The sequence below is a fragment of the Gasterosteus aculeatus genome, chromosome 12 (assembly GCF_964276395.1).
Source record: "Gasterosteus aculeatus chromosome 12, fGasAcu3.hap1.1, whole genome shotgun sequence".
In the NCBI taxonomy this organism is placed as follows: domain Eukaryota; kingdom Metazoa; phylum Chordata; class Actinopteri; order Perciformes; family Gasterosteidae; genus Gasterosteus; species Gasterosteus aculeatus.
The window spans coordinates 21,921,413-21,945,759 of NC_135700.1; the positions used below are offsets into that span (position 1 = coordinate 21,921,413).

General features: G+C 51.1%; 1 protein-coding gene across 3 annotated transcripts in view; it reads right to left on the minus strand.

Moving 5' to 3' along the window:
• lrp4 (low density lipoprotein receptor-related protein 4) overlaps positions 1-24,347 on the minus strand; it is a 64,459-nt gene that overhangs the window by 17,944 nt on the left and 22,168 nt on the right. For all 3 annotated transcript variants that reach the window (XM_078085769.1, XM_078085768.1, XM_078085770.1), the window contains exons 2-13: positions 16,911-17,057; positions 9,502-9,618; positions 7,051-7,164; positions 6,807-6,923; positions 6,292-6,420; positions 3,377-3,496; positions 3,082-3,207; positions 2,474-2,599; positions 1,621-1,755; positions 1,150-1,275; positions 516-746; positions 68-224 (exon numbers count right to left, since the gene is read on the minus strand). In XM_078085769.1, coding sequence (XP_077941895.1) covers positions 68-224; positions 516-746; positions 1,150-1,275; positions 1,621-1,755; positions 2,474-2,599; positions 3,082-3,207; positions 3,377-3,496; positions 6,292-6,420; positions 6,807-6,923; positions 7,051-7,164; positions 9,502-9,618; positions 16,911-17,057 — 1,645 coding nt within the window. The remainder of the gene's footprint in view (positions 1-67; positions 225-515; positions 747-1,149; positions 1,276-1,620; positions 1,756-2,473; positions 2,600-3,081; positions 3,208-3,376; positions 3,497-6,291; positions 6,421-6,806; positions 6,924-7,050; positions 7,165-9,501; positions 9,619-16,910; positions 17,058-24,347) is intronic.

The window sequence follows — 24,347 nt, forward strand, 5'->3', positions numbered from 1 at the left end:
GCAGCAACTGGGACACGTCCAGGGGGGAATGCGTGTGTGTGTGTGTGTGTGTGTGTCGGACTCTTACCCCTCTATGGGGTGCAGCGCGATGGCTCGCGGTTTCTCCATGTTCTGCCACAGCAGCACCTTGCGGTGCGTCCCGTCCAGGTTGGCCACCTCGATACGGGACGTCCCAGAGTCCGTCCAGTACAACTTATCGTGGATCCAGTCGATGGCCAGTCCACCTGTGACAAAAAGAAAATGAACACATTTTATGAACAATTTCGCTCATAAATATTTGTGTATATGTTAAACATATCAGATGTGAATGTTCGCAAGTGAACTTCAGTATCTGTAGTTGTTTTTTTCCACTTTGGACTTAGCCGAGCTAGCTAAGCTAAGCTAAGACAGCACTGATTTTAATCTGCGTCACTTTCAAGACACAAACGTAAAGGACAACGTCCTTTAAAAAGAGCATATACGATATTTTGGAAAAACAGAACGAGGCCCTGCGCCCTTTCGGCCGCCCTACACACCTGGACTCTCCAGACCGGTGGAGACGACCTCCTGCACGTTGGAGCCGTTGAGGTTGGCCTTCATGATGCGATCCAGCGTGACGTCGGACCAGAAGACCAGCTCGTGGCTGTGGTGGAAGTCCAGGGCGATGGCGTTCTCCAGGTTGTTGAGCAGCAGCGTGTACTCGGAGCGGTGCGGCAGAACCTGCCGGATGTCGATGCGGTTGGCGAACAGCAGCACGGGCTCCGGACCTGAAAGGAGGAAGAAGACGGTTCGGCGGTGGAGACGACGTGAGCGGTGAAGGCCGGGCAGTCACTTTTAATAACGGCGAGCGTTAATCCCACCGGGCCGCGGGCCGATGGCAGCTGCCTGACAGCCGGCCCTGACCTGCGTTTAACTTCAGTCTGCAGCAGATTGATGGGCTGCCGAACCAGACCTGCACTCCACAGACGCTGATCCAAATCTAGTCCAGACACCGAGTGAGCCAGGCTCACTGTGATTAAAGACCCCGGAGCAGAGGAACGGATAGGGTTACCTCCGGGGCAAGTGTAAAGAATACGCAGCCGGGTTTTTATTGGAGGCCAAACCCGCGGCGACTTCTCTGTGGTCACAAGTTAAAAAAAAGGTCGAAATGGAGCACGTCGGTTATTTTACCCAGAGCTTTGCAGCTGCGCTTGTCAGGTCGGACCTCGTAGCCCTGAACGCACCAGCACTGGAACCCCCCCTCGGTGTTGGTACAGCCCTGGCTGCAGTAGCCTTCCTCGGCACACTCGTCCACATCTGGAACGGACCACAGGGGGAGAAGACATGAGAGGAGGGAGCGCGATGTTGGCCTTCGAACTCCCGCGGGGGTTAACAATGAAATCCAGACGTGAAGATAAAAACTACTACTGCGTGTCCCTTAAAGTCAAAAGGAACTTCTTTACCTTCAAAACACACGTATGGGGACAAAGATTGTGTCTCTAAGAGTTTGGACTGCGACAGAAAAATCAGAAAGCGTAACAAGTTCCATAGAAATTTCTTCATATTTGTGGGAAATATTCAGCTGACATGAGAACCAACTATCAGGAAACACACACACACACACAGACGGAGAGAGAGACAGACAGAGAGAGAGACAGGTACCTTGGCAGGCTTTGCCGTCGTCCATCAGCCGGTACCCGGTGTGACAGGTGCACTGGACCAGCCCTCTGACCATCTGACACTTCTGGGAACAGCCTCCGTTGTTCTGGTTGCAGTTTCCCTCGCTGGAGCGCGGACCTGCTTTCGCCGCGCACAAAACAACACGGGAGCACAAACGCACACAAGTGTGCCGATTCAGTACCAACGCGACCCCACGCGGTTCAAAGCCAGACGTCCGTGGGCTGGGGCCATGAAATTGTGTTTTGAGGCCCCGAGGACGGAGGTGCGGGTAAAAAGCTGAACACATTGTCATTACGTGATGTCAGTGACCTTTGCTTTAGTGCCACGATAAGGCTCCCCCCCCCAAGACCTTTAATGAATTTAAATCAGCAATCAATAAGTTAAATGCTCATGTCAGTCCTCGTGACGTTGTTACGACAGCCTTCACACTGAATGTTATTTCGGGGTTTGAAAGAAAGGCTTGATGTATTAATATCACGAATTTTCTTACTTACAAAAACCCCACTTTTTATTTTTATTTGCTATCAAGACGCAGGCGTATTTGAGGCCTTTTAGCATAAAAAAAAAAAAAAAAAAAAAAACACTGCTCCTTTCGCAAATCTACCAACGTCGTCGTTTATAGAGAAATATAATAGAGGGACTGGGAGACAGACTGAATAGTCTAATTTAATTGAATGAATCCAGGACAAACCAATGATTAATTAAAGAGCCTTACTCTGGCCCCGGATGGTGCACCGTTTAATTAGCAGAAGTGCAGTATGAAATGCCCTAAATGCACAGCCCCGTAGATCTTTTAAATTGGCCTTCACAGATCACATGAAGGCGCCGGACTCACGGCAGTCGTGGTGGGGGTGTTCGTCGGTCCCGTCCCCGCAGTCGTTGGCCTCGTTGCAAACCTTCCTCTGGCCGATGCAGCGTCCGTTCCCACACTGGAACTGATCGGGAGCACACGGAGGGCTCTCTGTGGACGGGGGGGACGGTGTGAGTCGGTTCACCTCCCGCTCTGCACTCACGCTACTCGTTATTGCCGTCGCCAAGTACACAATGTTTATTAAGGGTTTTTACTCCTCCGTCATCACATGTAACCGTTTGCTAACTTCTAAACTGGACGTCTGATAGAGGGGAACGTGGATGTATATATTCTGCTCAGTTAACATCATGCAAAGCGATCTGGAACTTCTTCCCGGACGCTTAGTTTATTGCTCCTTTCCATCTCAGTCGACGGGACACTTTTGGTAGCTTGCCCGCGGGTCGGCGTTTCCCCCAGCCAAACGGAACCGCGTATTGTTCGAACGCTAGCGCGTTTTCACAGGAGAAGAAACTAAGTGGGTTAGTGAGTAGAGGAGGGCTGCATTCAGCTGTTGCCACGGCGACGAGTGAAGCCGGCGTTATATTTAGCGCCTGAAAAACCAGATAACGGCAAAAAAAAAAACTCAGACTCACCAGTTTTCTCACAACCCTCCTCGTCGCTCCGGTCGGAGCAGTCGGGCTCGCCATCGCATCGCCACGACAACCGGACGCAGCGCCCAGTGCCGCAGCGGAACTGTTCAGCTGTGCACATGGACGTGGCTGCAGGACACACACACACACACACATTGTGTTCATGCATTGTTCGCTCAGGTGATTGGAGTTATTCTCAGCGTGAACGCCTGGTTCTTCCGTTCCAAACGGAGACAATCGCATGAATAAGTAAAACAAAGTCTCTACAGAGTCGGTTTTCTCTTGATCGCCGACTCACTGCAGTTCTTCTCGTCCGATTGGTCGTCACAGTCGAACTCGCCGTCACACCTCCAGCCGGCGTTGATGCACATCCCGCTGCTGCACATGAACTCCACCGATCGGCAGGGCTGATGGGAGGCTGCGCACACGCACACACACACACACACATATATGACATCACAACCACAGCAGGCCACACGGCTGTAATATTATTAATGGCTCACATCAAGCCGGGTTATGTTGGGATTATTTCACAGCTCTTGGCCCAGAGAGCCAGTGTTTCTGTAAAATGTCCATAAAGTATGGCAACATGAAAGACTCGTTCCAATTTAAACAGATCTGTTTAAATAACGAATGAGAATAGTCTAACTGAAATAAGCCCTCCTGTTACGGGTGCATATGCCGCATATTTATCAATGAATCTTTCTACCAATGAGTCCGATATCAGAGTGGAACCGAGCGGCTCTTAACACTCGAGAAGGAGCTTGACGCGTGTTGCTGCTCTCACAGACGGGGGGCTGCCTGCCGATTGGCCTTATCGCACTACTTGTGTAACATTTTTGGAACGCGTGAAATTGTCCCTGAGCCAAACGAGATCGGGCCTCTGCCTTTTCGAGGCAAAAATAAGTCAAGCACGTGGGACTCCGGTAGGTTTCACACGACAAAAATCGACCCAAACACGAGGATCAAAGCCTTGACGTCCTATGCACGTGGCAGCTTACGATGATTGTATTTGTCTCCTTCTCCCGCTGCCCATAAAAAGTTCCCAAATCCAGCGACGCATCCTTCCCCACGGCCATCGAGTTGGATATTTTGGATGCCGTGTGATCATTTCATGTCTGTCCCACCTCTAAACCCCCTCCCACGCGTCGCAACATGCGCTCAGATCAAAGCGATGGCATCAAAGTGGGGATGAGGACGGAGGAGGAAGATTAAAGCTGAATCACACGTGAGCATCTTAAAAACCGAAGAGTGGACGCGCCCCCACGACAGCGCGGCACGGCGCCCGTCAAAGCGGCGGTGGGCGTGAGATAAGGGAAAAAGGAAACTAAAAAAACAAGAAAAAAAAAAAAAAAGAGAAATGAAAGATGTGGTGGAGTTTCAAGCAGCGAGCTTTATCAGTCAGACCAGAGGAGAGAGAGAGGGGGGGAGAGGGGGAGGAGAGGGGGAGGCTTCACGACGGCAGGTGGCGGGTTGAGAGAGAGAGAGAAAGATTAAAAAAGAGAATTATGAGGTCACTAGAATCAGCGTGGGACGCCGATCAACGCCCGCGCACACAAATGATTCATCCACCATTTATCTCTCTCTTTTACGCACACACACACACACACACACACACACGCACACACGCACACACATACCTCTTTCATCTGCAGCATCAGTGTAAGCAGGCATGCAGTTTTTGGATATGCGCATTGAGATGAGGGGGGGGGTGGGGGGAGGGATGGGAGGGGGGGGGGGCAGAGATGCTTCTTTTCTTACAAAGCTCCCTTCATGTGTCTGGAGAGCCAATGCCAAGGAATGCTGTGTGAGGAATCCTGTGTGTGTCCCCACAAGCTATCTGGAAGTTTCTCAGGTGGAGTTTAAAAAAAAAATTCATAATTCAAATACAAAAAATCCGAACGCCATCTGAGTGACGGACAGACGAGGACAGATGAGCAGTTCAAGACACCGGATGCAGATTGATGCATTAACCCGGTTGGTCTTCGGTCCACAGTGAACAGGCATTTAGGAAAAGGGCTTGTAATGAAACTATCGTTCAAGACTTAGCGAGACGATTCATTTTGCTCCTTTCATTTTCTTCTTTTTCCGCCCCAAACATTTTTTTTTTTAAAGCTTTGATGCCGTCTCAACTTCCCAAAAGTCAAACACTTCAGAAGCGCGACAGTAATTAAAAAACCTGGACGTGGGAGGAGAGAGGAGGGGAGAAAACGGGGAGCAGCTCGGTCGAATGACTCCGACACAACGACGTTACAAAGCCTTCAAGCTGGAGACAAACACATCAAAGGGTGTGTGTGTGTGTGTGTGTGTGTGTGTGTGTGTGATGTGGTGGGTTAGACAATGAGCGAATGAAACAAGAACGTGAGAGTGAGGAGGGAGATGCTGAGAGATTAGTCTCTGCAGTGAGGAGAGCGAAACATGAGTCGGTGTTAATCGCGTGTGTGTGTGTGTCTGTGTGTGTGTGTGTGTGTGTGTGTGTGTGTGTCAGTGACAGGAAACGTAACAGGCAGTTATGACAGACGCTGTGGAGCGGCGGAACGCACAGAAACAGCTGTTCCCGAGCTCAAACTGACTGCCAATACGGGAAGCGGAACCCTGTAAGTTACGAGTTACGTGCACATTTCTCTATAAAATCAAGTATTTATGTATAAATCCTTTAAAACGGCCCATAAGGAATGTAGGTGTTGTTTGTGATGGAGTGATGGAAGGACACAACCAGCAGCTCCGCGATGTCCTCGGGCTCATCGAGCTCTGAATGGGCATTTTTCAAAATTGCATTTTACGAACTAAACAATGAATCTGTGGACGGAAGTAATGAAACGAGGTTAATCGAATAGAGCGCAAATTGTTCAAGCGGCAGTTTAGAGAATGATGTTCCCTCTGGCAGATTCCAACGCCACTATTCCCTCATGTACCGATTATTCTTATTATTAGAAGTGCTTGCTCTCTTCCAAATGCTTTAAAACATATGAAATGACCTTTGGTGACCTCAAGCCTCATGAAGCCTGCTTTCAAAGGGCCTTTGGAGATTTTTTTCTTTTGCTTTAAATCTCTGTAACAAATGGAATAAACCCCATAATTGCTGCAACCATGTATGACGTGAAAGAGCGTGTGGAGGCCCGTCATGTGCTACAGTTATTACTTATTCATTGTTTTTGTATTTCGATTTATGAGCTGAGGGAATTGAGACCGTTTTGCTTAAACAAAACTCACAGCAGTCCGACTCGTCCGACCAGTCCCCGCAGTCGTCGTCTCCGTCGCAGTGGTAGATGTCCAGGATGCAGCGTCCGTACGCACACTGGAACTCCTCCACGCTGCAGGTGGCTGCCATCACATCGGAGGCTGCGCACACACGCACACACACACGCGCAATGAGGCGTGTAAAGCAGATGCTGGATAAGACAGTGCGGCAGCTGGCCGTCGGGAGGCTCTCTGAAGCGTCGCCTCGTCTGTGCCGAGTCCGTCACAACCTCACACGGAACGTGACAGCGAGCACGTGTACACTTCGCTGTTCGCCCGAAGGTTTGGAATCACGAGACTGCGGCCTGGAGAACGGCGGCGCTCTGGTGTACGTCAGCCAGGTACGCGTCAGCTGTGGAAACTTTCCGTTTTCCTTCCAACCAATGCACCGACTCTGGATACGAGCCCACTTACACCCAAACTCTCCCTTCAAGGCCGGTTACACACACACACACACACACACACACACACACACAAGAGTAACTCACGGCAGTTTTCCTCGTCCGATCCGTCCTTGCAGTCCGTGTCTCCGTCGCAGTACCAGTGCTCGGCGATACAACTGCCGTCCGTGCAGCGGAACTCTTTGTCCGAACACTTGCGCTTGTCTGTTATGGCGAGAGGGGGGGGGAGGAGAGGGGGAGGGGGGGGGGAGAAACCCTCAGGTTTAATTTAGGAAACAGCGTGCAGGCTCGGTAGCGATGCGCGGGTGCGTGCGGGTGTGTGGGCGCCCACCGCACTGTTCGTCGCTGTTGTCCCCGCAGTCGTTGTCTCCGTCGCAGTGCCACAGGCTGCGGATGCAGTAGCCGTTCAGGCAGTGGAACTCGTCCTCCTCGCACTCTCGGGGAGCTGCAGACAGAGGACAGAGAAAAGAGGCGAGAGGTCCCCCAGGATGAGGACGCAAACCAGAGCACAAGGAGGAGGCACTGTGACGAGAGGAGGCCGCGCCGGAGACCCAAGAACACAACAAAAGCCTTTGTTTGAACCACCGCAAGTGGCGCCCAAACAGACTCCACCCACAAAAAGGCTGTTTATCTTCTGGGTCGGGGAGAGAGTTTAAGGGTCAACAGTAAATGTGTCGGAAGCCTCGACTGCAGCGCTCGACATACGGCCTCTTCCCCAAACATTTACGATCTTGGAGGAGTTTCGTCCGACAATTTCTGTACTTTCTCCGAAACGGTCGTCAAAAAAGACATTCGCGTAAATAAGCGCGTGCGCGTCTTGCATGTTACGTTCAGGGAACAGCTTTCCGTTCTAAACCAGCTGGCTTTACTCTGCCGAGGCGGCGCTCCGGCAGCTGGCTGCACGTCTTCATTATCCGTCCCGGTTGCTGGAAGTGACAATGTTTTGTTTCCCCAGACAGTCGACCTTGAGACTGAAGATAAAAAGACTCGTTCTTCATGTCGGGCCGACAGCCGCGACGGAAGTCCCTCCTTCTCGCTGAACTTTCGTGACATCGTTTCAGCCTCAAACCCCTTTCATCTCTCTGCAAACCGCCTCCCCCCGCCTCGTCGTTCGCGCGTCCCCCCTGATTAAAGACAGGACCGTCCTTTTGAGCCGGCCCACTGTAGCCGCCGCCATCGATGGCCGAGACCCGCCCCGCGCTCCTCTTGATGATGATGGATGCCCCCCCTACCCCCCCCCCCGGGGCGGCTAATCTATAATTCCATCGCTACCGTGTGCGATCGCTGGACAGCCGAGACAAACAGAGACGACAGAGAGACAGACGGATGTCCTCGGAACGGGAAGGGTGGGAGAAGAAGAAGATGAAGCTTTCCACTGACATTTTTTTCCTTCTCTGAGGAGGTTTGTGTCATGGCAACGAGTGTGTGTGTGTGTGTGTGTGTGTGTGCGCATGTATCATAGTTTAGGCGGAATGTAAACAAACGGTGAAAGAACCCAGTGAATCCTTGATGTTATCTGGGACAAGTAAACGTTGTCCAGTGCATCAGCGGGGATGATTTATCGCTCTACTTTCGAGAGCCTAACCTCTGCTGACCTTTGCACGTCGACCTAACCTCATCCAGGGTGCCCCCCCCCCCCCCGCCCAGACAGAGAAATGCACGTCATATCAAATGATTCCACCGGTGGGTCAAAGTTATATTACAAGTTTAAGCGCACTACGGACAAATGTGCTCATTTAATATTCAACTTGAAAAGAATATATAGATATATTATTTATTATATATTGCGGTTTCTTCATCTCCCTCCCAAGCCCTCGCCCCCCCCATCTCCTTCCCATCAGCGAGGCAAACAGAGGGAGGTCAGAGGTCAACCACCCCAGAGGACGCTCATCATTCACACAGCGGCCAAACGTCAAAGGGCAAAAGGGTGCTGGGAGTCATTAACCGGCTCCCTGAGAGAGTGTGTGTGTGTGATGAAACACGGTATCTTGATGGTGGGGGGGGGGGGGGGTTCTTTTAGACTTCTCGTAGGGTCTCGTGTTCACCACCTCACTGCGTGTTCGCCTGGAGACTCCTGACTACTACTCCTGCTGCAGCCGAGCGGGGAGGATTGTCTCCCCGTCTCTGAATAATGAAATAAGAAACGCTGCATCGGGCAGAGAAATGAAATGTGTTGGGAGGTGAGAGACGGGTGAAAAAAACAGAAAAAACGCCAAAAACGCCAAAAAACAGAAAGCAATACGCATGAAATAATAAGCAGTTTGGGGAGAGAAGCACTGGATGTGGGGGGGGAAAGAGAACGGGGGGTTGGGGATGAAAAATTCATAGCGGGCTCAGCAGCACACAGACCCCCCATCAGGAGGTGATTCTGATAGAGTATGTGGGTCAACGGCGCAGGAGGAGACGCCACTGGAGGACAGAGACAGACAAGCAGACGAAGGACTTTTTTAGCGTGAACGCGGCGTTAAAGCCGGACCGCGTCATTTATTACTAAACGCAGTTTTCTTTGGCTGTGAACAACTCCACAAAACACAACAAGAACGGGAGGAACTGAGGTTAAAGGCCAGCGAGTGTTGGTGGGGGGACCGTGTGTGCGTTTGTTTGTGTGTGTCTGAGCGACTCAAAACAAACACTCCGTTGCACACGCCTGCCTCAAACATCTGTCCGCTTAAATAACTCCACTACCAGTCAGTCTGAGCTCGCAGAGACCGTGTGTGTCTGTGTGTGTGTGTGTGTGTGTGTGAGTGTGTGTGTGTCTCAGAGGACGAGGACGGAGACTCACGGCAGTCCTGCTCGTCGGAGTCGTCCTCGCAGTCGTTGTCTCCGTCACACACCCACGAGCGGCGGATGCATTTGCCGTTGTCGCAGTGGAAGTCCAGCGGCGAGCAGGTGGGGAGCACTGGGAACAAACAAGTCCGTCAGCAGGAACACACACAAACACACACACACACACACACACACACACACACAGGTAACCAGACTGTGAAGCCGAGAGGACCAGAGACAGACATAAACGTCTTTTGGTGCCTTTCTTGTTTTTATATTCATATTTCGTCCATTGTGTATGTAACCATATTGTAAGCATGGCGGTATTTAATCTCATTGTTAATGTGAGATCAGGGTTCATAAATGCCCATTTTAAATGGCGTCCCCCGCCCCGGCGTGGAAACCCAACTCTCATTAAAAGTTGGGTTTCATGCTTTTTTTTTTACCGGTCAGCGCGGCAAAAAGCTTTGAGATCCACTTGTGCCGTAAACAGCACGACGCGTCGAGATGAAAACACTCCTGCGTCAGCGGTCCAGCGCGGCAGGAGGCCGCGGTGAGGCAGCCAGAGACCCGGGACAGCAGCACCGGGCTCCGCTCGCCGCATTCCTCCGCTCCGAGCGCGAGCTGCCCGAATGACTGGCCCTTTGTCATCCGCAGACGCGGCTAATTCAATTACAGGTCCGGAGAGGGCTGGAAAGGGAGGAGGAGAGACGGGGAGGGACGGCGCACCCCCCCGCCTGTCAATACCGCGTACATGAAATATTGAGCGAGCAACGCAGCCTTTATGAAAAATGTATGACGTCAGGCAGCAGGTGAAGTGGGGGCAGACAGGCGGAGGAGTCGGAGTGTGTGTGTGTGTCTGTGTGTGTGCGGTCGGGGTGTGGCTCTGGTCTCCGGGGGGAGAGGGGGGGGGTGAAGCCCCACTGACCCACATACCCGTGCATGTATATTACATTATTCACGCACAGCAGCAAACAGAAGCCTCTCGCTCAGAGTGACAACCATTGCCTCATTTATGCCATCGGCTTCTTCATTTGTTTTCCTTAAGGGCAACCATTGATTTCCACTCAATAGAGTGACGTGAGAATGAAAACGGACAGGTCATAAATCATCTGCCATTGGGGAAAAAAAGAAAACCTTTTCATTCTAATTTTGTATTTTAGATTTTAGAATCTGCTGCTGCAGATTCCTTTTTCTGATTCCCAATATTTTGTGACTAATTGAAATAATTAATTAATTTTTCTATCATAAACATTTGATAAAGAGCCCACATTTCCTTTTTTTGATATAGTAAGCCATCATCATCTCATCTTTGGTGTTTGAACTGCTGATCAAATACTGTCAACTTTATAATTCATTAAACTTCATGAATTTATGAAACGTGAAAAGTTTATCAAAATCAAATTGCCAAATAATGAAAGATTCCCACTGAGCATCCAAAGCTTTTGCTGAAGATTCTCTTTCAAAAGTGCCTAAATATGAGAGAAGGGCAGAGATCTGACAGAACTGCTGCAATAAGCTGGACCTGAACAGGGAGTCGACTTGCAGAGAGTCTGTCAGCCGGAGTCCTGACGCACGCTCATGCACATGCACACGCTCGCACGCACACGCACGGCTGTCTTTGTCAGGCTGAGGCGGCTTGATGCATTTTGGATGCGCCAGCAGATTCGGGGGCCTCGACTGACCGAGAAGAGAAAAATGCTGCTACTCGACGTTTCAATAAATAATTCAGCTCGGAGGAGGAAGGAGAGCTGACACACACACACACACACACACACACACACACACACACACACACACACATAAGCAAAGCGTCGCTGCGCCCTCGGAAAACAAACACCGCGCAGCGCTGTTTAGGCACACAAATTGTATGCAAATAAACACTCCACACTCGCGCACGCACACACTCGCTCGCACACAAACAGACACACACAGTGGGTGGGGCATGTGCGCCGTATCAAGGATGAGCGGGGCGCATTGATGGTCCTGGTCACACAGATGGTCCTCCCCCCCCGAAGCTTCCAGTCTCCTTTCCCCTTTTTAGCAGCTGTACGCTGGTAGCCATGGTGATCGGTCGTGATGCGTTCAGGCTCAGTTCCGTGAAACTCACTTTTAAAGAGGATTCACACCGATCATGAAAAACAGATCTTTGCCCATCGAGTCAAATGCATTCAAATACTTTGAGCTTCAAAGTATCAACATATGTATAACATTGGAATTATAATGACAACTTTTCATCCAGGCCCATTCTGGACGACGGCGGAACTGACGAGCTTACTGGCTGTGTTAGAACATGCATCATGTCTGACCTGGTGTGTGTGTGTGTGTGTGTGTGTGTGTCACGTGGCCTTGAGCAGCACACTTAATGTCCTCCCTTTTAGTGTTGAGCAGCAGAATCAAGTGGCTCTAATGGGAGCAATATATCTGCTTACGGGTTAAAAGCGGCGCTTATCACATCGGCTCAATGGAGAGGGAGGGGCGAGAGAGAAGGAGGAGGGGGGGGGTGGGGGGAGTAGACGGACTGGAAACCAGATGTGGACTCCAGAGAGCGAAAGGGGAGTCTGCAGACTTATAGAATATTTGATCCCAGGAGCTGCCGTCCGAGGTGGAAACATTCATCCATTCATCTTTTTCGTTATTCGGACTTTATTGTTTGACATGAAGCGGCCATCACACACGCACACAAACACACACACACACACACACACACACACACACACACACACACAGCGGCTGAGGGAAAACTGTGTTGGCGGAAAAGACGGATCTGGGCGCTTGAGATGGAGAAACGCGTCTAACAAATAAAAGTCCAGGGATGAACAATTTATGTGCAAAGAAGTCAGCCAGCTCGGTTGCTCTTCAGTCAGGGACGTCGTCTGGTAAATAAATAGTTGAAAACACTTCAGGGGAGTCGCTTGTTTACTCTTCCCCCCCCAGATTTTTAAAGTTGTCTTTGCTTAACGTCGTTTCAAGTGTTTTTATGAGAGAATTAAGGGCGAAGACGTCATCGGGGGTTGAGGAAAGCCGAGTGATGCGCATCGCGCGGCGACGCGCCGGGGCGGTTTGCGAGGCCTTGGCCGTTTGTCATAACGTGGTGAACAAACTCGTCCCCTGTGAACCGTTCATCTATTGCCAATACATAGAGGGCAGCAGTGGGATAATATTTCCCATCAAAACTGTGCTCGCCGCTCGTCGCTCGTGGCTACGCGTCTTTCTGTCCATCAAGGCCGACTCGTCTCCTGTTGCCGTGACGAACCTCTGCCGAGTGCCCGACAGCAGTCGAGTGCGTCCGTCATTCATTCATTCGGTCGTTCCGTTTAACAAGCAGAGCTGCTTCTTAAAGAGGCCGTGTGGCGGGACGTCCTCACGCGAGGCCTGAAGAAGATGATGTTATACGGCTATTAGGATATTCAACAGGGAGGCTTAAGAAGGCCGATGACAAACTCATCCGAAAGTGGTGAAATGAGATTGGTAATCCTCACACAGGAAAGCCCCAGAATGGAGGTGAGATACATGCGTTCCATCACCGCATCACCAAAGTGGCATTTTGGACGGACAGGAGACACGAACTGGTAATCTGTCCAGATATCTCAGTCCGGATCAAAGAGGCCGTCACGGCGCCTCGTCGGCAGGACGAAATTAACTGTGTGCGTCCGAGCAGCTCTGACACGAGCCAATACGTTCAGGGGAGGCGGGTGATAAATACACACAAAGACGTGACGTTGGATGAATGCAGGGATGGATGTGTGCGACTGGCAGAGAGAAAGATCCAAATGGAGGAACGCATGATTGTCGCCCCTCACCTGGAGAGGTCACATGATGTCATATGAAAATATCTCAATACACACCAATTTAAATGGGAAGAACGAGTACTTCTATTCTCCGCAAATGTGTCGAGGTGACTCATTTGACTTTAAAACCTCCTGAAAAGCGAACACGAGGTGCACAGAGGAGGTGGAGCCGGGCGCCGGAACCAACGACCAGCTCCTTTGTCCCTCCTCCTGCCTCGGCCCCCTTTCTCTGCCCTCCGTCGGCCCCTCGTCATGTCGCCTTCTGTGCGAACAAGCGTGCTCCCCTCGTTCGCCGAGCGCCGAGTAAATACTGAGGGAGGAGGGCGGAGGAGAGGACGGAGCTAAGAGAGGAGGAGGAGGAGGAGGAGGATTATGCTAATGTGTCCTAAACAACTGCGGGTCATATCCGGAGGAGGAGGAGGAAAAACAAGAGGAGAAAGCGCCGGGAAGACGGACAAACTGAGAGAAATCAAACCACATAGTGGGGAAATAAATGAGAAAAGCCCCCGGGGGGGGGAGGGCAGAAGGATGCAAGGACGGAGGGAGAAGATGAAGAGGACGGAGGGGGCAGAATGACACACGGAGGAGGACGGAATGGGGTCCTAATCTTCTCCGCTCCTGCTTTCAGATCAGCTCGCCTCCCGCGGTCACAGCTTCTCCCTGATTGGCCAAGACCGCATAGAGTGGGAGATTAAAGCACGTGGGGGGTACTTCTTATTTCTTGGTGTTATATATATATATATATATATATATATGTGTGTGTGTGTGCGTTTGTATCAATGCCCTTGGGGACCAGTTTTCCCGGAGCTTAAGCTCACTTGTTATGTTCATAGGAGTAGTTTCAGGTTTGATCTGGGGTCAGAGGTCAAGATTAGGACAGTCTATTGAGCCAGAAACATATCTTAAGCCGCTCGAGCGCCCAGCTCGCTCCTAACAGACCTCGCAGGGGGACATCTGGAGACTGTCGCCGTCTCCAAGAGTTGCAAGAGACGCTCAAATCACACATCAATAAACATTCCTTCAGATTTCTGTCCACTAAACCGCCCAAAACTCCCAAAAAAAGAGGAGCCCGCCCATGTTTGTAACCCGGTTCATCGATCATTATGACAGAATTGTACATTTAAGAGGCCTTTCCAGAGGTTACGATTTTACAAACGGGCAGTCAGGCTACGCTGGGTTTTTAACCGTATTAAATTGGGAGAACCCGGTTGCTAGGCAACTGACAACAATCCCCTTTATACACAGTTTGGAGAAGGATTCACGAGCACTTTGAGCAAGTTGTGGGAAGCAAGTCATCGCTCAAATGGATTATTCTCATAAATATGTGAAGCATAACGCCGCCAGGAGGTCCTCACACGCATCCTTAAAAGCACCCGACCGAGGGCTTTTCATAAGGTGTGTGTGCACGCAACTTCAAAGCACACACACACACACACTTTTAACTCAGCGGGACTCCAACAGTGGGCTTGTGTGTGTGTGTTGCATCCCACTTTCTCCCCTATAAGTGAAACGCAGAGTGAGAGAAATAACTCTGAGGATGATTTGTAACGGGGGAGTGCGGGGGATGAAGGGGGTTCGGGGGGGGAGGGGAGGGAGGCGGTTATCAGCTGTTATGAAAAGTGTCTCACAAATTCCCATCGCCTTGAACTGAGAGGTGGGAGACGGCTCGTCCCGTCTCACAAGGCCTCACTCACGGCTGTGGGCGCGTCATCGATCAGATGAAAAAATGGAAACGTACGACTCATAACCTCAAAAATAACGCCAGGGTCGGCTCGATGATGAAAGGGGGCGTTATTAATTCGTCGGTTGAGTTGCGTCTTTGTTTACTTTCTCCGGGGCTAATTGCTGTGCCGCCCTTGAGACGTCTCTTCTCTCTCTCTCTCCAACCGCTGAGGCGTCGACACTTTCAAGGAGATTGCAAAAGTTGTTGTTTTTTCGGGCTGCACTTTGGGCCGGAGACGCGTTCAGAGACTGAATCTGAGGGAGCGTCGCACGCGACTCCCACGGCGTAGCAGATAGCTTCACAATGGGCCGCTTCCGCTCCTCTGCTGCGTTCAACGAGCACACACACACACAGACACACACAGAGACAGACACAATGGAGGAGTGTGCGTGTGCGTTACACAATCGCGCTATGCAGAAATTGTTAAATTGGTTTAACCGATTAATGCGTTAAAAGTTCAAACAATGTCTGAATGCCACAAACTGCACTGGTACAATTCTGCAGAAAAGAGATATTCCTTTGTGCGTGTGTGTGTGTGTGTGTGTGTGTGTTCATTGGGATTCGGTGTTCCCACGACGTTCCGGCTGAACAGGACAAATATCTCGACGCATGAATTAGGTCTATAAACCCCAGTTTTTGCCCCACCATCATCGCACCAGCTGACAGCCCCCCCCCCCCCCCCCCCCACCAACAAGTTCTCAACCTGTTGGCCACACGTAGTGGAGAGAAGTGGGTGGAATACTGAAATGACCGTGTGACTCTACAACGCCATCAATCTCTGCCCCGAGGATCGATCAGACCGTACTAATGGATTAGGGGTCCGGCTGGACGCTGCGTTATCCTGTCGGCTGCTCACGCGCGTCGATCCGCGGCGTTCTGGGCCTCACTGAGCGTTCAACCGGCCCCGGAGATCAATAACACTTAGCGTCCCCTCTCCCCGGCGCCCTAACTAGCCTAATGCGACAGAGGCGGACTGATGTGACCGGAGACAGAAGATCAACGCGGCCACGCGCCTCTCAGGGAGGCTCGGGAAGCGCCCGCTTCCGCTCTCTGAAGGCCGACCCGTCCCCCCTCGAGGGCCCCACAGAGGTGGAAAAGAAGAACGCCGGAGAGATCCTCCACTCGCTAAGACTGACACGCTGCGCAGGAAAATACTCCCGGAGCGGCTCCGCTTCCCCCTTCCCCTGCCGCCCTGAACGCCTTCCGGTGCCAGAAGTTTAGTCCGTGGGGGGAGAGGGGGGGGGGGGGCAAGGGCAGCTCTGCCATTAGAAACACTACCCTGCCTGGACCATTGAGCCATTAAGTGTTTCACTGGGCGATGACGGGATCCATATGGGCCCACTTATGCTGTTTTTTTCCCCCTCCTCTTAGTATTCTGGACAATTTTTGCAGGAAAATCTCTGCATCTCTGCCAGAGAACACGTTTACATTTCTAGGGAAGATTCAGAGGTCGTGCAGTGGCACACATTGGCTGCAGAGAGCTGCCAAAACACAATCAGAGCCTTTAGGCGATGCTCAGAGGGACACCTTCGCCAAGAACGATGTTTTACAACCACAGATATCAAAGTGGTTGAGCGAACACCAAGTTTGGTTGTTAAAATGTAAGGAAATATTGAAAATACCAGTATTAATATTTAATATCTAGTGTCAGATTTCTAATCTCATATACTCGTTAATGTATGTAGCTTATTTTAATAAGTTAAGAAAGGATATGAGGAAAGAAAGGAAAATTAATCACTCAAGATGAATCCTACAGGATTAAAAGAATAGGATTCAGAATTCTTTATGCTTTTCATTTTAGTTGTGAATATTTTCCCGACTCGTGTCAAAACGAACGGTCTTAGAGACTTTGTGATCCATGGCGCCACCGCGGGAAACCGAGGGAGAGGGAGGAGCTTAGTGGGAACTCACTGCATCCGTCCTCGTCGCTGTGGTCCCCGCAGTCGTTGTCTCCGTCACACTGCCACTGGGCCGGGATGCAGGTGCACTCCCCGAACGCGCTGACCGCGCACGTGAAGTGGTTCCTCCCGCACAAGCACTCGGCGCTGCCCCGGGCTCCTGCACACAGGACAGGAAGAGAGGGTTAGAGCTGATCGCCACATTTAGTCCCACGTTTTACCCTCCGAAGTGTATTTGTACTTATTCCTGTAACTTTAACGTGACCCGAACCCGGCGAAAGGTCCCGTAAACATCTTCATACGAATGGCTTTCATTAACTGAATCTCTAAACAAGTGCCGCATGTGTCCCGGGGGGGGAGGAGAGACTGCGCCGTGCCCGTTACCATAACAACAGCCGCCTTTTCAGCCTCCCGGGGTCAAGGGGCTTTATGAAGTCGAGTGGACGCTCGCCGTGGTGTTCCCAGTTGAGAATGCAATGAGGTCATCGGGACGAGCAATTTTTTTATTTGATTTCAATTTCTTTGCTCGAGGTTATTCTAACTCTATAACTAAAAGCGGAATGAAATCTGAAGAGCAAAGACTCGTGTTACAGCCATCCACAAAGACGACGGAGGGCTTTTCCGGGCCTGACCTGAGCCCCCCCAGGTAGCAGAGGGAGTTCTGTATCCAGCTTTAAAAAGACAACGTTGACTAATAGGAGACGGATGCATCTGTGAGGAATACGTATTAGTTCTTTGCTGCCCTTTAAAACAGCCTGGATGGCTGACGTTGCTACACAAGTACAAGTACACACACACACACACACACACACACACACACACACACACACAGTCTGGTTTCCCACCCCAGCAGAGGAAAACAGCGTCACATGTTTAGACGCGTCACGTCCAGGAGGAGGAAATAAATACAGGTTTCCCCATTTTGCTCTCGCTTTGAAGTCCGTTAATGACCATCTGCGTGTTTTTGTTTGTGTTGTGATAAAACCGGTCTGCCGCAACAAACCCCGAGTATCTTGGACCCCTACATGCGTGGATGGATAAGTGTGTGCGCGCGCCGCTGGCCTCCTCACAAAGGCATCAGTCAACCCAGGAGGGCCTGGCAGAGAGCTGCGTAACCTTCAGATCCCTCCCACAGAACTAAATTAATGGCCTCTTTCTTTTCATTCCCTTCGCCTTCTCTTCATTCTTGTCTTTGCACCGTCCCCTCGTCACACTTTCAGCTGCCTCTCTTCTGCACTTTTTCTCCCCCCCTTTCCGGTGGATCGGACCAGACTAACTGCTGAAAGCTCCCAACGGATCCTATCGTAGGAATCACCATCACAGTCACCGTGACAACACACATTGTGATGACTGATGCCGTTTGCTAAGGATGGGCCCAAAAAGGCAAAACATCTCCATCTAGGTTTAGTTTTTTGTGGGGGTTAAAAAAAATATATATATATATTAATATATATATATATAGGTAATAAGTACATTATCATCATGTGAGATTGTATTTTGGGGGTTTGGGGGGGCGGCTTCATAACGAGTCCCATGTGTGCACCAGGGTCCATTGTAACGATCCTACACCACTGCTACATGCTACAATAAATTATACTGCAGTGTGACAGTGTGAGCTCGGGATAGGATTTGTACTTTTAAGCATGTGTGTGTGTGTGTGTGTGTGTGTGTTTCCACTGAGCTAAATTAAGAGCGAGAGGCAAAAGCTGTGTCAACACAAAGCCACAATCACAGGCCGTGCATTTGTCAAACATGCTTTAAAAAAAACACACGCATGTGTGCGCACCGCGACACAGAATAACAACGCGCAGGAGACCGACACGCTGATGATTAGTTAAAAGTGACAAGAACGTAGAGAGTAGAAGTAGAGAGAATCACCAGCGCTCAGTGGATTGTTACGTAAGGCTCAATGCACACACACACACACACACACACACACAAAAAGCACATTCAACAGCCCCTGATGCATCTTGGGTGGATCAGAGACCCGGCTGTTTGGGGGAGACAGTGGAGCACTGTGCGAGTTTGGCGACATCGTATCCTTCGGTCCATTTAAGTGGAATCAGCCGATCTCAAGCATTTCTTCTTGAAGAGTTGAAAGGGAGAAAAAGGAAACGCCAACAGCTGCAAAGGGGTTAAAGTACTTCTATCACGCTTCCCATCGCGGATCTTCACGATCAAAAAGCGGCAAAATGGGAGAAGAAGAAAAAAAAGAAATTAGCTGTGAGATAAACAATGTTCTTTTTCTGCATTTTATGTTGCCGTGAAGAGCCAGAGAAGAAAACCAGAGACCACCAACAGAGGAACTGTCCAAACAGGCACCGTGTGCCGCGAGACAGGTGGTCCTCCCCCGCCAAAGGTAAACACAGATCATCCCCCCCCCCCCCCCCCCCTGCCCCAACCGACACCCAGAAGCGACCGGGCCGAGGCGTCCGACCTCTGTTCCGCCGACTCAGCTGTTGGATGGTTAAACGGCGGACGCGAGCGGTCGGGGAGGGGAGGGGAGGGGGGGGGGCAGCGTGGGGGCCAATACACACAACGGGGAACTCGGCCTTGAAAGGTGGTGGCCGCGGCGTCAAAAGGGCCCTGCCGGTTAATTAGGCGCGGACCTCCCCGGAGACTACCTGGAGGGTCGGGGGCCGCCGCCTCCTTTCAGCCGCCATGAAATGAAATGAGCGGGAAATTCGGTGTGCGCGTAGGAGGGAGGGAGGAAGGGAGGGAATGACTCAGGCCCCTTTGGTCCGCGTCCTCTCGTCTCCGGCCCGCCTGTGTCCCGCCGGCTCTGCACTCCGAAAACGGACAAATCTGGCGTCCCATTCACCCCCCTCCCCCGATCGCCCCCGACTGGTTGAGACGCCTGACTGGTCGCGCACAGACGGCGAGCTGTTTCACCTGGGGTCGCCTTCACTGCCCCGTTCAGGGATAAAGAGAGACAACTGCTACTGTGGATGTCGGCTGGAAAGACGGGTGAAAATCGAATGGAATCAAAGTGTCGCCGATGTGGGAAAATGCTTCCCTACTTAAGATGAATAGAAAAGTCTAAACAAGCTCTGTAAAAGAAGTGGTGATCATCGTTAATGGCTTCATCACCGGTTACCATACGGTGGAGCTCCTCCCAGTTAAAACACATGGGAGCTTTTTAGAGCTGCAGTTGCTAAATTCCCAGCAGTGTGTGTGTGTGTGTGTGTGTGTGTGTGAGAGAGGGGGTTGTGGGGGGGGCGGAGGGGGCTACACCGACTTGGCTTCTGTGGTTGCCAGACAAGCTCGTCCGCCCTGCGTTTCCCCCCCCCCCACGGCGGCTCATCTCCACCTTCTAATCTGCACGCTGCCCGTTGGTCAAGCCGCCCCGAGGCCGAGCGCAGGCGACCACAGCGGCACATGTTAGAGCCGGGCTGAGGGGAAACAACATGCATGAGTACACACACACACACACACAGGAATTTGCAAAATCGTTAAAAACATCCAGTTTGCTCATGTGCATGAATTACCAGACAAACAAGCTCAGATTGGTGCAAACTCCTCAAAGTGTGGCTGAGAAATCTCACTGGACACGCTGGTCATCACAAGCTCATCCCTCTGGTTTGCCGACACACACACACACACACACACGTGTTTGACATGTGCAGCAGTTGGTCGCCTGGCCTGCTCATCTCGCGGGTGAAAGGATGTAGCTGTATACAGCTATACCACACACACACACACACACACACACACACACACACACACACACACACACACACACACACACACACACACACACACACACACACACACACACACACACACACACACTCCGCGGCCGGCCAGCAGTCTCTGTGAAGTCAGTTCAAAGGTAGCAGCGACTTGGCCGCGGATGAGTGGACGGCTGCTGGACGGGCATGTGGGCCGTCACCGGGGGGGCTTTATGGGGGAGGGCTTTATGGGGGAGGGCTTTAAGAGGGAGGGCTACATGCGCGTGAAGAAAAAAAGACAACGGGTGGAAATATTGGCGCTCTTCATTTGGTACATTAAGTAGAAAAAAAAACGACTTGAGATCATCCAACAATCCCTCCAACACGCTCAGAGCTCCTTTTAACAAACAGACAGAACGCAGATGTAATTAAACCGGTTCTGCGCATTGTGGGATAAAGTTGCGTTTCCTCTCCGCGCTTTGCAGGCGACTCTGAACGTATTTTTAGCAGACGACGTCAGCGCGTGCATGCGGGTGTCTCCTGGTCTGTGAGAGCGCTGCGGTCGGCCCGGTCACATGACCACGGAGGGGTGAGAAGAGCCAGACTGCTACGGTTTCATTTTCCACAAACTTTTGTGATGACTCGGGCCTTCGCACACTGTACTTATGTGGCTTTGGGACTCGTGTTTGTGCGTGCGTGTGCGTGTGGGGCGTATACAGCATGTGAATGGGGGAAGGACTCTTGTGTTATGATCAAACACAAAAACACATGAAAGAGCCACCGCAAATACTCGAAGGGGTTCTAAAGGATTTAATGACCTAATGGCAAACTGGAGGACTAGCGTTTCCCACAAAGACACACACACACACACACACACACACACACACACACGTTAAAAGGGACTTGCTGATGAGGATGAGGCAGTTTGTGCCGGAGGAAGAGCTGCAAGGTCGACTGCCCTGATCCGGCGTGGGAGGAAATCCACCAATTAGCCAAGAACCTGATATTGACGTGTTGATATTCGGGCTGTCGTGATACCGCTGAGGCCTTTCACGTGGAAGGAGGCGCCGATAAGACAAAGAGCAATCACGGGCGTGTTATTAACACGACGGCATGTTGTAACACCCTTACTTCATGGCGTGACTTGTTCTTCAATCAATCTGTAGCTCCACATTTTGAGTCATTATTCTGTAACTGTTTGCTGCATCTCGGTCAGGTACGTTTGTTTGAATTTTAAAAAAGCATCCACGGATTTACAGCGGAACGTGAGACTTTGAGCATTTCACTGCAAATATGTATTGGCTGTGGTATGAATGTGTGTGTGTGTGTGTGTGTGTGTGTGTCAGGCCTGGCAGCAGTGTAAACACAGAGGATCTGTGAGCTCTGCCTCTGGCTGTGAACACTGGACTCGCTGGGTAATGTGCTGAGCGAGCACTTGGTGTCCAAGCTCGCTCTAATCCACAGATTGTCTCTTTTGGCCAGCTGACCCCCCCCTCCCTCCCTCTCACAACTCCCCACCATCCCCACTTTAACACCCCAACAGGGGCCTCTACCACGGACACACGGGTCAGAGCTTCGACTGAGCTCGAAGCTCCTGGGAAGTTCTGGTTGGAGTTTAAGTTTCAATTAAATTCCACTGTATTGATTTCAGAAAGTCCTGAAATCCTTCGTTCAAACCCGCCCCTCTTAATCGTTGAATGCGCGGCGTCCAGGTATTTGCTTCACAAAGAGCATCCAAAAACTAAATTGTCATTAGTATTCTGACATTCCATTAATTCTTTAAGTGACCACCGCTGATTAGATGAAGAAGAGGTTCTCAAGACCAATTTTGGACATTTCACCGCTGAAAAGCACAAGTTTCAACTACGCAGCCGTAGTTTTAGTCGTCAAGAGCGAAACGGTAACTAAATGAAATGGCGCCGACGAGCGTCGTGTTCGTGGTACATGTTTGAGGCTCTGTTGTTCCTCCGCTTATTTGTATTTCTATTGGAACAGTAATAGGAACCAACTTGAGACGATCCCGCGCTGCTAAACCGGATCAGTGTTCGCAGCCCGTCCGTGAACGTGAGCGCCCGGCGAAAAAGGGGGGGGAAGTGTAATAAGAGGAGATTATTCCGGGCGAGCGGCAACTCGCTTTACGGGCTCTGGAGGTCCAGCTCGGTAATATCCAGTTAGAAACTGACGCAGCGCGACGGAGCGCCGGCCTCCGCCGTGACGGAACCAGACGCCCCGCGATGTTAACATCTGGGATTTGGGGCGAAAAACCTGTACTTGTAAAATCCAGCTCTCCGAGTGAGGGTTTGCCAGCTTTGGGGCGATATTGACCCCTCTGTTTTCTACATCAGTCCGTCAGCCAGCCGTTAAAATGTGCTGCTAACGACGAGGAGGTCTCAAACACGCAGACCTCATGCCCGTGTACATGTGAGCAGAACTACTTTCTATTTATCAGCCAGGCCGGTGCAGAGACATCTGAATAGAGCCGGACCAATACCAGATTGGATTGACTTTACTACCAATACCATCTCTGGGCGTTACATTGGAAACTGGGCCCTGCTTGTCTTAAAAATGTAGGTTTTAATTTAGTTGGGTTAAAAAAAAAACAGTCCAAATCTTTTGATACCACGTTCATTTAGTGTCGGTACAAACTTGGAATACTCGTCGTCACAAAGGAAAGAGTTTACTTGGAAAAAGTTAATTACACCAAAACGAGGAATCGAGAGTCTTCACCGACTGTCATGCTGTTATTTGGTGGAATCTTCATCTGGAACACCTACTTTTCAAAGGCTTAGTTTGATGCCGCGACGGTCATCTCGGAAAGGACTATTTGACAAATCCAAACAAAGTAATGTAAACTAACTAACAAGAAAAGAACCTCAAAAAAAAAAGGTGCTCGTAAAAAAAAGGTACCGTAGTTTGATATTAGGCGAGAAGGTAATTTAGAACCCCTTTCCCCAATACTTCTTAAAGTTATGAAAGCGCATAAGACGGACACACAAGGACACACACACACACACACCCTGGTCCCCGCAGAATACAACAAAACCCCGGAGCATTCCAGAGGAGGTGGGAGTGGAGGGATGTGGAGTTGGAGCGCAGACCCTTTCCAGAAGCGAGGCGGACGACCTGTGGTTGGGCCTGAATTCCTTCCCTCCCCGGCATTCTTTTAGAAAGCGGGGAGAAAACGGCGAGCACAGACCCTTCCATTCAGGGTAATTTATCCCTACGGCCCGGGCCTCCTGTAGCCGCTGCAATGGCCCCCTTTCCGGGGCCGCCCAGCAGGACGCCTCGCGATTGGCGTGTGAAACTCCGCTGTCTCCTTCGGCTCAAAAGGGAAGGATGAACAATGGCGCTCGCCAGGCGCCTGCTCCGAACAATCCCCTCGCTCGGCCTTTTACTTTCTTCCGTCGCTAAAAAGCAAAAACCACGAGCGGTTTCCCGCGAAACCCACATTCCTGTATCGCTCCGGTATTGTCCATCGGCGGTATTTTGATCCCCCCCCATTGAGTTGTGTTCTCTCATCTGTTCAGTTTTGCCTCACAATCGTCTCTCGCTGCCTCGACCCTTCCCGTCTTCCTTCCTTCCTTCCCTCCCCCATTTCTGTGGGTTCTCAGGACCCCGTTTGACCCGCCCATTCGCCCCGATCGTCGCTAGTGCGAGAGAGCGACTCATCCTCCATCGCCACGTCTCGGAATCTCTACTGCCCGAAAGGGGTCCGGCGCCCCAAACGGGTGAGCGGAGCGGTCGTTGGTCGCACTACTAGCGCGTTTGTCAGCGACTGG